This window comes from Palaemon carinicauda, chromosome 1, assembly GCF_036898095.1.
Source record: "Palaemon carinicauda isolate YSFRI2023 chromosome 1, ASM3689809v2, whole genome shotgun sequence".
Classification (NCBI taxonomy): domain Eukaryota; kingdom Metazoa; phylum Arthropoda; class Malacostraca; order Decapoda; family Palaemonidae; genus Palaemon; species Palaemon carinicauda.
The window spans coordinates 136,548,893-136,563,821 of NC_090725.1; the positions used below are offsets into that span (position 1 = coordinate 136,548,893).

At 35.1% G+C, this 14,929-nt stretch overlaps 1 protein-coding gene across 25 annotated transcripts in view; it reads left to right on the forward strand.

The window, feature by feature from the left end:
• Positions 1 to 14,929, forward strand: part of RhoGAPp190 (Rho GTPase-activating protein 190) — a 709,768-nt gene that overhangs the window by 552,048 nt on the left and 142,791 nt on the right. For 21 of the 25 annotated variants that reach the window (XM_068385117.1, XM_068385108.1, XM_068385124.1 and 18 more), the window contains one exon: positions 13,329 to 13,553. The exons of the other annotated variants lie outside the window; for them this stretch is intronic. In XM_068385117.1, the coding sequence (XP_068241218.1) occupies positions 13,329 to 13,553 (225 nt within the window). The remainder of the gene's footprint in view (positions 1 to 13,328; positions 13,554 to 14,929) is intronic. 25 annotated transcript variants of the gene reach the window in all.

Consider the following 14,929-nt stretch of genomic DNA (forward strand, 5'->3'; position numbering starts at 1 on the left):
TTAATAGCTTAACCATATTTTTATGTAAGAAAACCAGCCTATGTTGCCAAACATACAAAAGCTGCTTTAGAGTAAATAGTGAATTGTATATACTGTAATAGCAAATATATGCTGATCAGTATTGCAAATTTGTGGTTTTTTACATTAGTATCATATTATATTCGAAAGTGTCACCTTAAAGCAATTCTCAGCTAAAGTTTGTTCACTGTAGGAAGTCTATTTACTCATAATTTTTTTTATTATGAAAGTAGGGTAACCTAATCTACATTGCCAAACATCCAAAAACTGTGGTACTACAGTTATTCAGAATTCACATAGATGGTGAGTAAATTAAGTGAGAGAACTGGGATATGGATATAAATTGCTATTTATTGGAGCAAATAAGGAAGATAAAAAGGACAGACTGATTTCATAAAAATGCTTAAAGCATGAGGCAAAATGAACAAGTGACAGACTAATGGTTACGAAACTGCCTAGATGGAAAAATAGTCAGCATCTCAAGCAAGATGTGATGAAGTTGAGAAAATGGTACTTTGGAGGAAATTGACTTTAAGTTAAGTTAGCTATTGTCAACACCTGTTTTGATAAAAAAAAAGTTACATTACATGCAAGATTAGAACAAGAGAAAGTCAGGTTGAATTTCTCATGTGCAGAAGATCAAATCTGAGAGGGGTGAAAAATGGTAAAATTTTAAATAGAGAGTGTATGGCAACAAAGCTCAGAGTGCTGTTTGTGGACTTGGAAATAAAAAAAAAAAACAGTAAAAAGTAGGCCTACACATGTCCCACTAATAATCAAGTGGTGTAAGGTGACAAAAGAGGAGGAAGCAAGGCAGGAATTTAAGGAGAGAGTATTGTGTAAAGTTGAATTGTTAGTGTGAGTGCAAGAATTGCAACAGTATGGTGATAGTGTTGATGGAGAGGTACTAAGAAAGATTTCTGGAAAGGAACAACCTGACAATAAGGAAACCTAGTGGTGGAATAATGAAGTAAAAGAGGTTGAAAAAGTAAAAGAAGATCTGGGATATGTATTGACACCAATAGGATAAGGAGAGGTACAAAATATGTAAGAAACGAATTTAGAAGGCAGTTTCACAAAAAAAAAAAGACAAAAGCATTAGATGACATGTATGAAAAGCTGGAAATACCTGAGTGGGAAAGAAAAATTCATGGAAATTCAAGGAACAAGAACACCAAAGACGACTACTATGTAAAACAGGTTAAGGATGGAAATGAAGTGGTTTTATGCAACAATGATAAGATAAAGAAGAAGTGGAAAGAATATTGTGAACACCTATTAAATTAAGAAAATCACAAATTATTTTTGAAGATGAATTCCAGAACCTTGGAATTTCTCACACTGTTAACAGGAGGGAACTAAAGAAGGCACTAAAGAAGATGGAAAATGGTAAAGCAAGAAGACCAGATGAAATTACATCAGGTGTATGGAAGATCCTGGGAGAAGAAGGAGTAGGCATGCTATGGCACTTAGTAAAGATATTGGTAGTGATCACCTGCTCCTCATTGTCACACTGAAGTTAAAACAAAGCAACCAACAGAAAGGTAGATAGAATACTTAGGTTTGATATAACTAAGCTTTCAGAAGAAGAGCTCAGAGAAACATTTGCAATTGAATGTAGGAATTGATTTGCAGTATCATTGACTTTATGAGACAAAGAGCAGACATTTAATGAAGAATGATGTGATATTAAGAACATATATCAGTCAGTTGGTAGTGAAGTCTTGTGGCACACGGTTACAAGGAGAAAGCCATGGATATCAAATAATACTTGGGATACTATAAAAAGAAGACAAAAACAGAAATTGATTGCTGAAAGTTTTCGAGGAGTAATGAAAATTACAAGGTAGAGCATGCTAAGTGTTCCAGTTTTCATAGGGAGGTCAAATGAAAATCCAGGAATGACTGGAGAGAATATTTAGATAGTAAAGCAGATGAAGCTGACAAAGCTATGAATTCAGGAAGTGGCTATGGTGTAAGAATTGCCCTTAGAATTACTAATGAAATCTTGACTGGGGCAAAGAAGAAGCATATACCCATTAAAAAGAGGGATGGATCTATTATAAAAACAGAAGATTAAGAAATACAACGTTGAATGGAACACTTTAGTGAGGTCATGAATAGGAGATATGAAGGGAATAATTTGATTGATATACCTGAAGCTGATGAAGACCTTGATGTGTCCATGAATGTATTCAGTGTGTTTGAAATCGAAGCTATCCTCAAAACACTAAAGAGATAGAAAGCCCCTGGACAAGATGAAATAACTGCCGAGATGACACTGGCCGAAAATGGAAGGGACTTCCAGACTGCTTACAAGAATATTTTGAAGAATGTGGCATGAAGAGGCAAAACCTGATGGATAGGAGTTAGGAGGGTTGGTGAAAATTGCAAAAAAAAAAAAGAAAAAAAAAATAGACCTAACTGATTGCAAAATTACAGAGGCATCACACTTAAGTCAGTGATTATGAAAATATATAGTATGCTTATTCTAAAGAGACTGGAGAGAAAGATTGATGAAAAACTGAAAGATGAACAAGCAGGATTTAGAAAAAATAGAAGTTGCTCAGACCAAATTTTCATTTTGAGACATGTTGTACACCAATGCGTAGAATATAGAAATCCCCTTTTGATGGCATTTGTGGACTATGAAAAAGCCTTCAATATTGTGCACCGACCAATTTTGTGGAGAGCCCTGCGTTATTATGGAATTCCTCTTAAAAATGTCAATTTGATCAAGTATGTTCATGAGCATAGAAAGTGTAAAGTTATTGTTAATGGAGTCTTATCAAATGAATTTCTAGTGAGCAGCGGAGTACTCCAAGGGAATTTGTTGTCACCTATGTTATTTATCCTCTTCATGGATTTTGTAATGAGTAGAACAATTGGAGATGGTGGAGAGTGATTGGTCTAGATTGGTGATAGGAATTTAGCAGACCTAGAGTATGCTGATGGTGCTGTCCTTGTTAACAGAACACCACAGGATTTGCAATGCTTGCTTATCAGAATGCATGAAATATCACACAAGGTTGGGATGAAGATAAATAGAAGAAAGACAGAGAAGATGAGAATGGAGCATGCAATGGAAGATGAAATATCATCGGAAGGAGAAAGGATTAATGAGGTAGAATCATTTAAGTATTTAGGAACTATAATTTCAATACAGGGTCTTTAGAATTAGAGTTTAGTGAAAGATTGAAAGAAGCATATCAGGCAATGGCTAGATTAAGTAAAATTTGGAAATCAAATTGCCTGAAATCACATATAAAAATCAGACTACATATCAGTTTAGTGAGATTGGTGTGACTCTATGGACATGAGTCATGTATGACTATGAAACGCTCTCCAATAGATTTAGTAGATTTGAGAATAAATCCCTCAGAAAGATATTGGGAGTTAATGGCAGGACAGGATCAGAAATGAAACTATAAGAGAGATTACTCGAGTGCCATATGTTGATGAGATCATGATGAGAGGTAGATGGAGATGGTTTGAGCATGCTCTTTGCAGTCCCCAAGAGAGATTAGTTCACCAAACATTCAGTTGGGCTCCACAAGACACTGGAAGAGTTTGAACACCCAGACCTACAGTTCATGGCTGAGGATTATGAAGTGCAAAGTAGGAGATGATGAGTAGAGAAGTATAAAATTAAAAACTCATGATAGAGATGACTGGCAAAATCGTCGACTTGTGACATGTGGGACTTATGACTGTTTGACTTTACAACAATTTTTTTCAGGGTGATGACGTCACAAGTCTATTGGAAATACTACACTAACAGGACAAACATTTCCTTGGTAATAATCTATTTTCTTGTATTAAAAATAAAGTGATTTATTTTGGTAAATTTGCATTTTCTTGTATTGATAATATACAGTATCCATTTTCACTAAAAAGTACATTAAGAGAAGTTTTAATACATGTTCATACCATATGTCTGGTGACGTTATATTACCGGCAGAAAGCGACTGGGCAATACAGTGATTTCCTTTCAATAGGCTAACGATAAGTACTGTATTAGCATTCTCATTATCGAAATATCAAGTAACGATCCAAAGTATTTTGTGGGTCTGTACCGGTTGTTATGGATACTACATAGCGTATATTTAACTCTGCGCTAGTTACATTAATTTAATCTCTGATAATAGAGTGATATTTATCTAAAGAAAATACACTAATAGGACAATTATATTTGCATTTACATTATGAAAATGAAATACGGTTGCTTGGTAATTATTATTATTATTATTACTAGCCAAGCTACAACCCTAGGTGGAAAAGCAAGATGCTATAAGCCCAAGGGCTCCAACAAGGAAAAATAGCCCATTGAGGAAAGGAAATAAGGAAATAAATAAATGATGAGAATAAATTAACAATATATCATTCTAAAAACAGTAACAGCGTCAAAACAGATATGCCCTATATAAACTATTAACAACGTCAAAAACAGATATGTCATATATAAACTATAAAAAGACTCATGTCAGCCTGGTCAACATGAATACATTTGCTCCAACTTTGAACTTTTGAAGTTCTACTGATTCAACTACCCAATTAGGAAGATCATTCCACAACTTGGTAACAGCTGAAATAAAACTTCTAGAATACTGTGTATTATTGAGCCTCTTGATGGAGAAGGCCTGGCTATTAGAATTAACTGCCTGCCTAGTATTACGAACAGGATAAAATTTTCCAGGGAGATCTGAATGTAAAGGATGGTCAGAGTTATGAAAAATCTTATGCAACATGCATAATGAACTAATTGAAAGACGGTGCCAAAGGTTAATATCTAGATCAGAAATAAGAAATTTAATAGACCGTAAGTTTCTGTCCAACAAATTGAGATGAGAATCAGCAGCTGAACACCAGACAGGAGAATAATAATCAAAACAAGGTAGAATGAAAGAATTAAAACACTTCTTCAGAATAGATTGATCACCAAAAATCTTGTAATACTTTCTCAATTAGCCAATTTTTTGTGCAATTAAAGAAGACACAGACCTAATGTGTTTCTCAAAAGTAAATTTGCTGTCGAGAATCACACCTAAAATTTTAAAACAGTCATACAAATTTAAAGAAACATTATCAATACTGAGATCCGGATGTTGAGGAGCCACCATCCTTGACCTACTTACAATAATACTTTGAGTTTTGTTAGGATTCAACTTCATACCCCATAATTTGCACCATGCACTAATTTTAGCTAAATCTCTATTAAGGGATTCAGCAACCCCAGATCTACATTCAGGGGATGGAATTGATGCAAAGAGAGCAGCATCATCTGCATATGCAACAAGCTTGTTTTCTAGGCCAAACCACATGTCATGTGTATATAGTAGTAAAAGTAATGGGCCAAGAACACTACCCTGTGGAACACCGGATATCACATTCCTATACTCACTATGGTGCCCATCAACAACAACTCTTTGAGATCTATTACTTAAAAAATCAATAATAATGCTAAGAAACGACCCACCCACTCCCAACTGTTCGAGTTTGAAAACAAGGGCCTCATAATTAACATGGTCAAAGGCAGCACTAAAATCAAGGCCAATCATACGAACTTCCTGACCACAATCATGGGATTTCTGTAGAGCATTGGAGATTGTAAGAAGGGCATCACATGCTCCAAGGCCTTTACGAAAACCAAATTGCAAACTAGGGAGTAGATGATTACCTTCAGCAAACCTATTAATACGTTTTGCCAGAAGACGTTCAAAAACTTTAGATAATATGGGAGTTATGGAAATTGGGTGCTAATTAGTGGGACTTGAGCTACCACAAACACATTTACATAGAGGAGTAACATTACGACTTCTCCAACAAGTGCTAAAAGCTCCTCTTCTTGCTAACCTGCGCAAAATAACAGATAACTTTGGAGCTAAGAAATCTGCTGTCCATAAAAAACAAAGGAAAAATACCATTTGGGTCTACACCTCCATAAGCATCAAGGTCCATCAACAGAGCTTTAATCTCACAAGATTGAAAAGCTAAACTAGTTAGTTTAGCCTCAGGAAAACAGGATTGAGGAAGTTCAAGTTTTTCATTACTCTGTTTACTGTCAAAAACATCAGCCAAAAGGGTTGCCTTTTCCTTTAGACAGTGAGTGACTGAGCCATCTGGTTTGAGTGAAGGAGGAACTGTTGCATCTACACCAAAGCTGTACCAGAAAGGGTTTCTTTTATGGTTAAATTGTACTCCTTTTCAGTTGAGGCATAAACTTTCTGAACAAAAGCTTGAATCTGAGTATAGTTGTTCCAGGTCAAATCTGATCTGTTACCCTTCCAAAGATGATAGGCCTCCTGCTTCTCCAAATAAGCACGTCTACAATCATCATTGAACCACGTTTTGTCCTTCACTCGGTACCTTAGCACACGAGAAGGGGTACGCCTATCAATTATGTTGACTAGATTCTCATTCAATGGGACAACAGGATCTACGCTACTATATAATTGTGACCAGTTCAAGCACAAAAGATCATGGAAAATCCCATTCCTGTCTGCTTTGGATTTCATATAATTTTTACAAGAGTATGATATATCAGGGACAGGCTGCTCAGTCTTCACTACTAATGAAATCAAGGCATGATCAGATGTCCCGACTGGAGAACCAACCTTACTATTTATAACGCCAGGGGAGTCAGTGTATATGAGGTCCAAGCAATTATCAGACCTGTGAGTAGCTTCATTTATGATTTACTCACAGCCTGATTCAGAGGCAAAATCTAAAGCTCTTAAGCCATGGCGATCGGTAGGAGAGATAGAACTTAACCACTCCCTATGGTGAGCATTAAAATCACCAACAAAGACAAAAGAAGCTTTTCTATCATCATCTTGTATCTTAGCCATAATGGTAAGAAGACAATCGAAGATAGAATCATCCATGTGTGGATTCCGGTAGATCGAACACAAATAAAAGTTGTTATGCCTGCCACAAACTTTTATTACCTAAATCTCATGACATCCACATTGATAGCAGGACTTATGAGAAGCAGGGTACTCGGTCCTAATATACACCGCCATTCCCTTGGCCCTAGGGATGGCATCACGTTTCAACATTATTGGCTTCTTAAAACCAGTTATAAGCTCAGATGAGTGCGTCATATTAGAAACCAAAGTATCTGAGCATAAAAGAATATCTTACTGTTTGGATGCAACTGTAAGGTCTTGGATATTTGCATGAAGACCACAAATATTGCAACACAGAAGACGACATTGACGAAATCTAGGAGGTACTGGTCCCAGATTTCGCTCAATGTCTCCAGACAGCATAAGAATTGATAGAAATAGAAAAGACACATCATACTTAAAAACTAGATTAACAAAAACAATATGTACAGAATTATAAATAAAGTGATTGATGATACCCATAGACTATAGTAAAAAGTCGGAAAAACTGGTCAACATGGAGGAGCCGATACACCATGTAAGGCTAAATACCCTCCAGAATAGCCACTTCAAGTGAAGGGAGGACAGTAAGGATGGTTTTGAGAAGAAAAAGAATCAGAAAAAGGAAAAGACAACCTCTTGATAAACCACCAGGCATCCATGACCCTTCTATTAAGCCTCCCCAACACACCCTTTCGAAAAAATCAAGAGGAAGAAAAAAAAGTAATAAGATAGAATAGTGTGCTCGACAAACAAGAGAACTCTAACCCAAGACAGTGGAAGACCATGGTACAGAGGCTATGGCACTACCCAAGACTAGAGAACAATGGTTTAATTTTGTAGTGTTGTTCTCCTAGAAGAGCTACTTACCATAGCGAAAGAGTCTCTCCTACCTTTACCAAGAGGAAGTACACTGAACAAATTGCAGTACAGTAATTAACCCCTTGGGTGAAGAAGTGTTTAGTATCTCATTGTTGTCAGGTGTATCAGGAAAGACGAGAATATGTAAAGAATAGGCCAAACTATTCTGTGTAAGTGTAGGCAAAGAAAAAATAAGCCGTAACCAGAGAGAGGGATCCAATGCATTACTCTCTGGCCAGTCAAAGTTAGCATTTTATTTAATTTCTTGCAAGAAAAAAGTAAAGGAATTTACATATTTTGTAAGTCATTCTTTGTAGAGTTTACGTCACGTGTCTTGTAACGTAATATTTCTGGCGGATGTGCGCTGGCAATCTTAATGTTTTCTTTTCGGCGTGTTACCAAGTAATCTTATTACAGTATTCCCATCATCGAAACACTGAGTAACGTTATCAAGTGTTTTCGTTGTTTGTATCAGCATAGTTATAAAAATAGTACAACTTATCGTGAATTTAAGGAAAAAAGTCTGATGACGTCATATTTCTAGCGGAAGGCGAGTGGCAAATGAAGTGATTTCCTTTCAATTCGCTCCTACTACCATAATCGAAACATCGAGTAATGATACAAAGAATTTCTATTAATGTCCAAAGAAATATTTCGCGAGAGAGAGAGAGAGAGAGAGAGAGAGAGAGAGAGAGAGAGAGAGAGAGAGAGAGAGAGAGAGACCCTATAACATATTGGTGCTGATGTAATATTCATTATGAAGAGATTTCGAATGTTGAGAAAATTATATACTGTAACTCCGTGTTATTTGTACTGTGTGTGTGCATAATCACAATGCTATACAGCAGCGTGACCTTGAAATCAGCGGATGCTAACCAAAAGTAAAACAAGTAATTGTTAATTATTGAAATGCTCAAGAAATAGAAAAATAGAATATAAAAATGCTTTAATAAACATCATTAAACATGACACAGTAATGTCTAATTAAATATGAAGGCTTGATAATGAACTGAAGTATAGGGACAGTACAGTACTGTAGGTTTAACATTTGAATTAGATAGAGAATTTGTGATGGTATTGTTGCCTAATTTTGATTATGGTCACTTTACCTTGTTATTGGCATTCTTTATTCATATTGGTCACTAAAGAAGTTGTAGTTGGAAATAAGAAATTAGTTGTTGGATGAGGATAACATGGTTAGTAGTGAAGATTAAACTGCAATTGCAGTTTCTACTTTTTGTCAAACCTGACGTCAGTGGCAGTGGTTTCTTGATGTCAAAATCAGGTGATGACTCTAGCCTTTCGTTTTCTACTCTTACCAGGAACTAATCTATTGTTTACTGGATAGTATTCCTTTTTGTGTTGTCCAAAATTGTTCTTTAAGGCAGGAATAAATTTTCAATGCCATTAGTCATTTTAGCAAAGTGTTCAGCTAAGGATTCACGGTCTCAAAGATTGACAAACACTTGGTTAACTGGTGATAACCCTGCTGCATTTCTTTGAGCCTGAAGTTACTTGTTTATAGATCAGAAAACATTTTCAATTTATTATTGCTCTTTTAACTCCAACAAATTTTTGATTGTCATTGGTTGCTCGTGAGCCTCAATCAACTGTCCAAAATCTTCTTCCAACTCCATCTGCAGTTCTTCACTAAGGGATACCAAATTCCTCGAAGGCACAGTTTTTTTTTTACACCATTCATTTTTGTTCAAGTCACTTCGGTCCATGAAGCACATATTTTGAACACTGCCTGATGAGTATTGTAGCTCTTCCAAAACTCCTGAATATTCATCCTGTCTTGTGTAGAAGTAACATCAACTGCCTGGTGGTACGCCTTTAATAGTACCGATTGAATATCACTTTAATACCTTGGTCCATGGGTTATATAAGAGAGATGGTGGCAAGAAAAAACAACATTCATGTGCAGGTTGTTCAGATGCTTCAGATATCTGTGGATATTATTAGATAAACCTAACTTGAAAGGAAATTTCTTTACTTTGAGATACTCCTTGACTGAGGGTATAAAATGGCCATTGAACCATTCTTCAAAAATGGCCATGGTAATCCATGCATTCGGATTAGCCATAGATGTAGAGATGTTTTTGAAGGCTCAGGATAAAAAGCATGTAGAATAACAATGGCTTAAGCTTTAGATCGCCAGTAACGTTGACCCCAAACATTATTGTTAGCTTATCCTTTGGTACGTTCTACCTTGGAAAAGTTTTCTCCTCCTGAGAAATAAATGAATGATTGGTCATTTTTTCTTGAAAATAATCATGTCGCAGCATCATTAAATAATTTTTGGAGAAATTTTTTTTTCATCTAATTTTTAGGGAGTCGACAAATTCCTCTGCAGCAACAATAGGTTTCTCCTGAATTTTAATGTGCAAAATAAAGTACTTTTTGGTTCAATTAAGCCATCGATGACTCGCGGCAAAGGAAGTATCTTTTGCACTCAGATATTTTATATAGTCCTCGAACAAGGACTTGACTTTCCCATGAATTAGCATTTTGCTTGTAAGAATTTATTCAAGCGTCTGTCTTTTTATTCAAAGGGATAATAAGCATTCCATTTCATCATAGATTGTGCTCCTATTCACGTTTATTCAAAGTTTTAGATGATGAAGCCTTGTCTGTAACACATTTTACAATGCTGTCTTTATCATGGGTAATGGTTGACACTATTGTCTGAGCCAGATATGCATAATGTTTATAGCTTTTTCACCCATATTTCTGTATAGTGTCCAATATATCTTGCATTATAATTGTATATCTTGTAGATTCACTAGCTTTGATTCTTGATAGACATGGCTAAAATGTCATATTGCTGATACAAAAGGATAACTAATATGTATATATACAACACCGAAAAAACTGGTAAACCGCTAAGGTGCATTGGCGGCTGTTGTTGTTGTTGTGGATTGAAGCCAACAGTTCCTGTTGGCATGGGCATACCCGTAGGGTGCATTGGCAGTAGTAGGCTTTCTTTCTGCTGAAACAAGTGAAAAGCTGTTCCTGATTCAGAGCTGTGCTTGTTATTTTTTGATATCGTGATTCTTGTTGTCATTTTAAGTGAGATATTTCAGCTTTCCCATTTATTTTTCGTTACAAGTCATAAAATTAAGCGCATCATACTGTAACAACCATTAATGAAATTTTTTTTTGACAAAGTAACAAAAGCTAACAATGCTCCAAAAGCAATAAATTTAGATGGTAGAACCTGTGCTGTATGCCTTATACAGAATCAAGATTAAGTTGTCAGATGTGGCACATGTTTTTGTTCATACTTAAGGGGTAATTATATTTTCCGTTTATACTATATTTGCAACAGTAATAATATTTTCATAATGAATTTGTGTATAAAGTGATTTTTGAAAAAAAAATCATTGTTTTTCATTATGGTTTGGCAATAGAGTCCAAAATAAGGATGCATAAAATGGCATAACGCATATTGAATTTTGTACTTAATATTTAAGAATGACCAACTTAAAGTGTGAACTGACGTACATTGAACTGACATTGATATGGGTATTACACTATTTCTAGTTTTTTGTAAGCATCCCAATTGCAGTTTTCTTTGGTTCTTTCAATAGTTTTGGCCACCTTGCTGACAGATCTCTAAAGCATAGTTTTTCAATTTAAATCTCCTCCTAATGATAAGCTTCTTGTCTTATGAATGAAACTGATGTTAGTGTTTTGCAATTTGTAAGCAGAAATCTTTAATGAAGAATCACATCTTAACATTATATGAGACAATATTTATGTAACTATTGACATGATTGTTTTATACTTTATTATGTAAAGTGATACATGTGGGAATTTATGATTTTATTACCACTTTCCCTCTGCCCTGGGCCTTGTGTAATCAACAATATTAATTGAGAAGATTCATCATTTTAATACCTAGAATACATAGGTCTCCTTCCTACCCCATATTCAGTGGCCATGTATAAATGATATCCTTGAAAAGCTTTCAATGAATGACTAACAATATTGAAAAGAAAGACTGTTTCAAGTTAAGTCTTTAAAGGAGACTTGGGTTACAGCAGGGTAGGCTTGTTTCATACTACAGAACCAGTGAAAATATTTTAGGTAAGAATTGAAATAATCCATTTTATTTTTTCAGTTGTATATTTCACATTTTTAGAGGAATATTACTTATTTGGAAACGTTATACTTGAAGATTTTAAATTGGTGGTATATGGTATGAAGATCATTCACATTAATTTAATTCATGCCAGTTTATGCAGTGTGAGTAAACCTTCCATAAGTATTATTTCAGTAAGGATGGAAATCCAGCATCTTTGATTGGGCTCTTCAAGATAGCAGATGTTGATATGCCAGGCTAACAGAGCAATGATGTATGATGTGGTTGTCTTGCAATGAATTGCACCTCTATCTATAACTTCCAATGTACAGTTTTTATTGCTAATATTTTGTTATGCAAGGATAGTTTTGTTCTGTAGTCTAGTGATAATGAATATGTCATTGATTCAACGTTTTAAAAAATTGCCACTAATTCAATGTCAACTCAATTCATCCCCTTTTGTATTGCATTATTTACTAGTTTCCAGGAGTTTTAACAATTACTCCAGATACCAATAAAGTGTTTAAGGTATTTCATAAGTTCAATAATGATTAACCTTCTCATTTTATAGTTGTGAGAAATTGATGCAAAATTAGTTACTGATATGCGGTAAAAATTATGCTTATGTTTTTAATGTGGTGTATTTAATACCAGTCCTGTGTAAAACATTTTTTAATATGCATATTCATTATATATAAGTAGCACAGGTTTTGCAATTTGGTTAATTTACACTAGACTGTGATAATTTGTACAGTTTCTCTTACACTCGCCTATCTTTTTACTTTAATCTATCTTGAGTTTCAGTCTTTTTTTTTTTTTGTAACTTCGTCCTGCTTTACACACTTAGTAAGCAATCCCACTGCTTAATTTTGTGTTTGACACTATTTGGAAAGTGGAGATAACTTAGCCAACATCTTTGGTTACATATGTACTATAGTTACATTCTGCACATTGCTTTTGTAATTTTTAACAAGCCAGAAATATTTGGGGATGTATCGACCTTCTATAGTTTAGAGCACTTTCTGAGAATCGTTCACATTTAAAGAAAGGGAATGGTAGGCAGGGGGCAGTTTACTAACAGCTGATTTATAGTCTCTGTGTACATTTTTTTACCGTGTGCACAGTTTGAGGCGCGTTGTTTATATTTTGAAGTAATGTGATTACAAGGTGAAATGATCAAGATCAGATCTGTTCATCTTTTCTCATATAAGCAATTTTACATGTTCTGTATGATGAAGTTAATTGGTTGCTACAAAATTTTGCTACTGTTTTTTCCCTTAAATTGGTGATGAAAGGACGGAAATTTTTAATCTCTGGTTTCAAAACTTAATCAGGCTCTTTTAAGGTTTTCAGTTGTAAGTTCTTGCTAGTGGTGGGACAATTGTAATTTATTAGATCAAGTAATACTAAGTGACCTGAATTAGCTGTAAGGATAAGTCACGAAGGGTCTAACTTTGGGTACGTCACTATTGTAGCGTACTCGGACTCAGACTCTGAATGGAGTTCCCTTGAGCGACGTCGTAGTACTGATTCCTACAAAGTCAACCGCAAAGCTGTGCCCAAGAGGATGAAAAAGAAGCGCCTCCCGATACCTGTAGCTGCCCCCCGTGTGCCCCCCCTACCCTCTTTCTATGTTGCTGAGGGAGGACCTGGTACTCGGTATTCGGATGAGAGGCTTTTACTCGACCCCAGTGAAAAAGGTACCAGAGGTAGCACTATGTCCAGCCGTACTGTAACTCCTCCTGCCTTTGGTGACAAGATCAGCACCATTAATGACCCATAGAACTCTGCTGCTGCTGTTGCTGCTGTCTGCAGCAGCTTGTGTGTGTCTTGGCCAATTGGAATGGGAGTGTGAGCTTTCTATACATTATCTATGGGTCTTACTGCTGTGTTTTGTCACTTGGAGCTATTGCTGAATTTTTGTGCTTTAAAGCCTAACAAAACCATGGTCAGATGGTGTAAAATGGATGTTTTTGGTGACTTCTACTTTCTTGAACTCAGTACCTAAATGCTGTGGTAAAATAATTCATAAATCCCATTGAGAGTTTTTGTGCACAAAAATTACAGCTTTACTCAAATAGTTGCAGTGTAGCTTCACTTTTAGTTTCTTAATAATTTACACAAGTATTATAGAGGGTTATCTCCCAGATTATTGTTTTCACTTTCCTTTGTATACACAAACACTGCATGCTTTTGAAAAATTTTAACTTGATCTTTATTTTTTTGTTCTACAGAAGATTAAAGCTCACTTGTTACATAATTTTTAAGTCCTGAAAATGTTTTTGTATTACCTAACAACACTTCTAATGAAGAATTTTAGAGTAAGCAATATTTTACCATCAAGTTCTGGAGATTTTCCTCATCAATTTGTTCTTGATTTTCAAACTTAGTTGAATGCAGAGGTTTAGGCATTTTGTTTAAAACAAGAAAGTTTTATTAAGTGTTGTATAGCTAGCTGATTACTGTATTGAAAGGATTTAGTAGCAAACAATATATGTAATCAGAATGTTTACTGCTATGTTGGAGAGGACTTCCTGTATGTGATGAAGTGAGCTTTAATGTCAGTCTTATGATCTGTGCATTGTATTCTTCAAAACATTTACTGTATATTCCTTTTGACTAAAGCATCATCAAGATGTCTTGAGTTTACAATTTTTATTCAAATCTACCTTCTCTATCATAAATTCTTTGTGCATGGAATAATACACCTGTGATTTATGCATGGCATATATAAAAATTTTATGCATGATAACTTATTACTGTGATGAACTTTTAATTCTCAATTGCAGAAAAGATTTTGATCAATATTGTTTTTTATTCAAGGATTTATTTTTTTATTCTTCATATGTATATATTTATGAGGATAGATAATGGAAATCATAGATGACTTGAGCATTCCTGTCAAATACCACAAAACTTAAGGTCATTTATTGTTAGAAAAAAATGTCTGTGAGATTCTGTTGTCTGACATATGTGAAGCATTGAAGAAGATGCGCTGTTTATGGAATCCTGAAGTCATTTTTTAAGAGTAGAAGCTTATATACTGTACCATCGTTTTTAGTCTCAGAGGTATCTG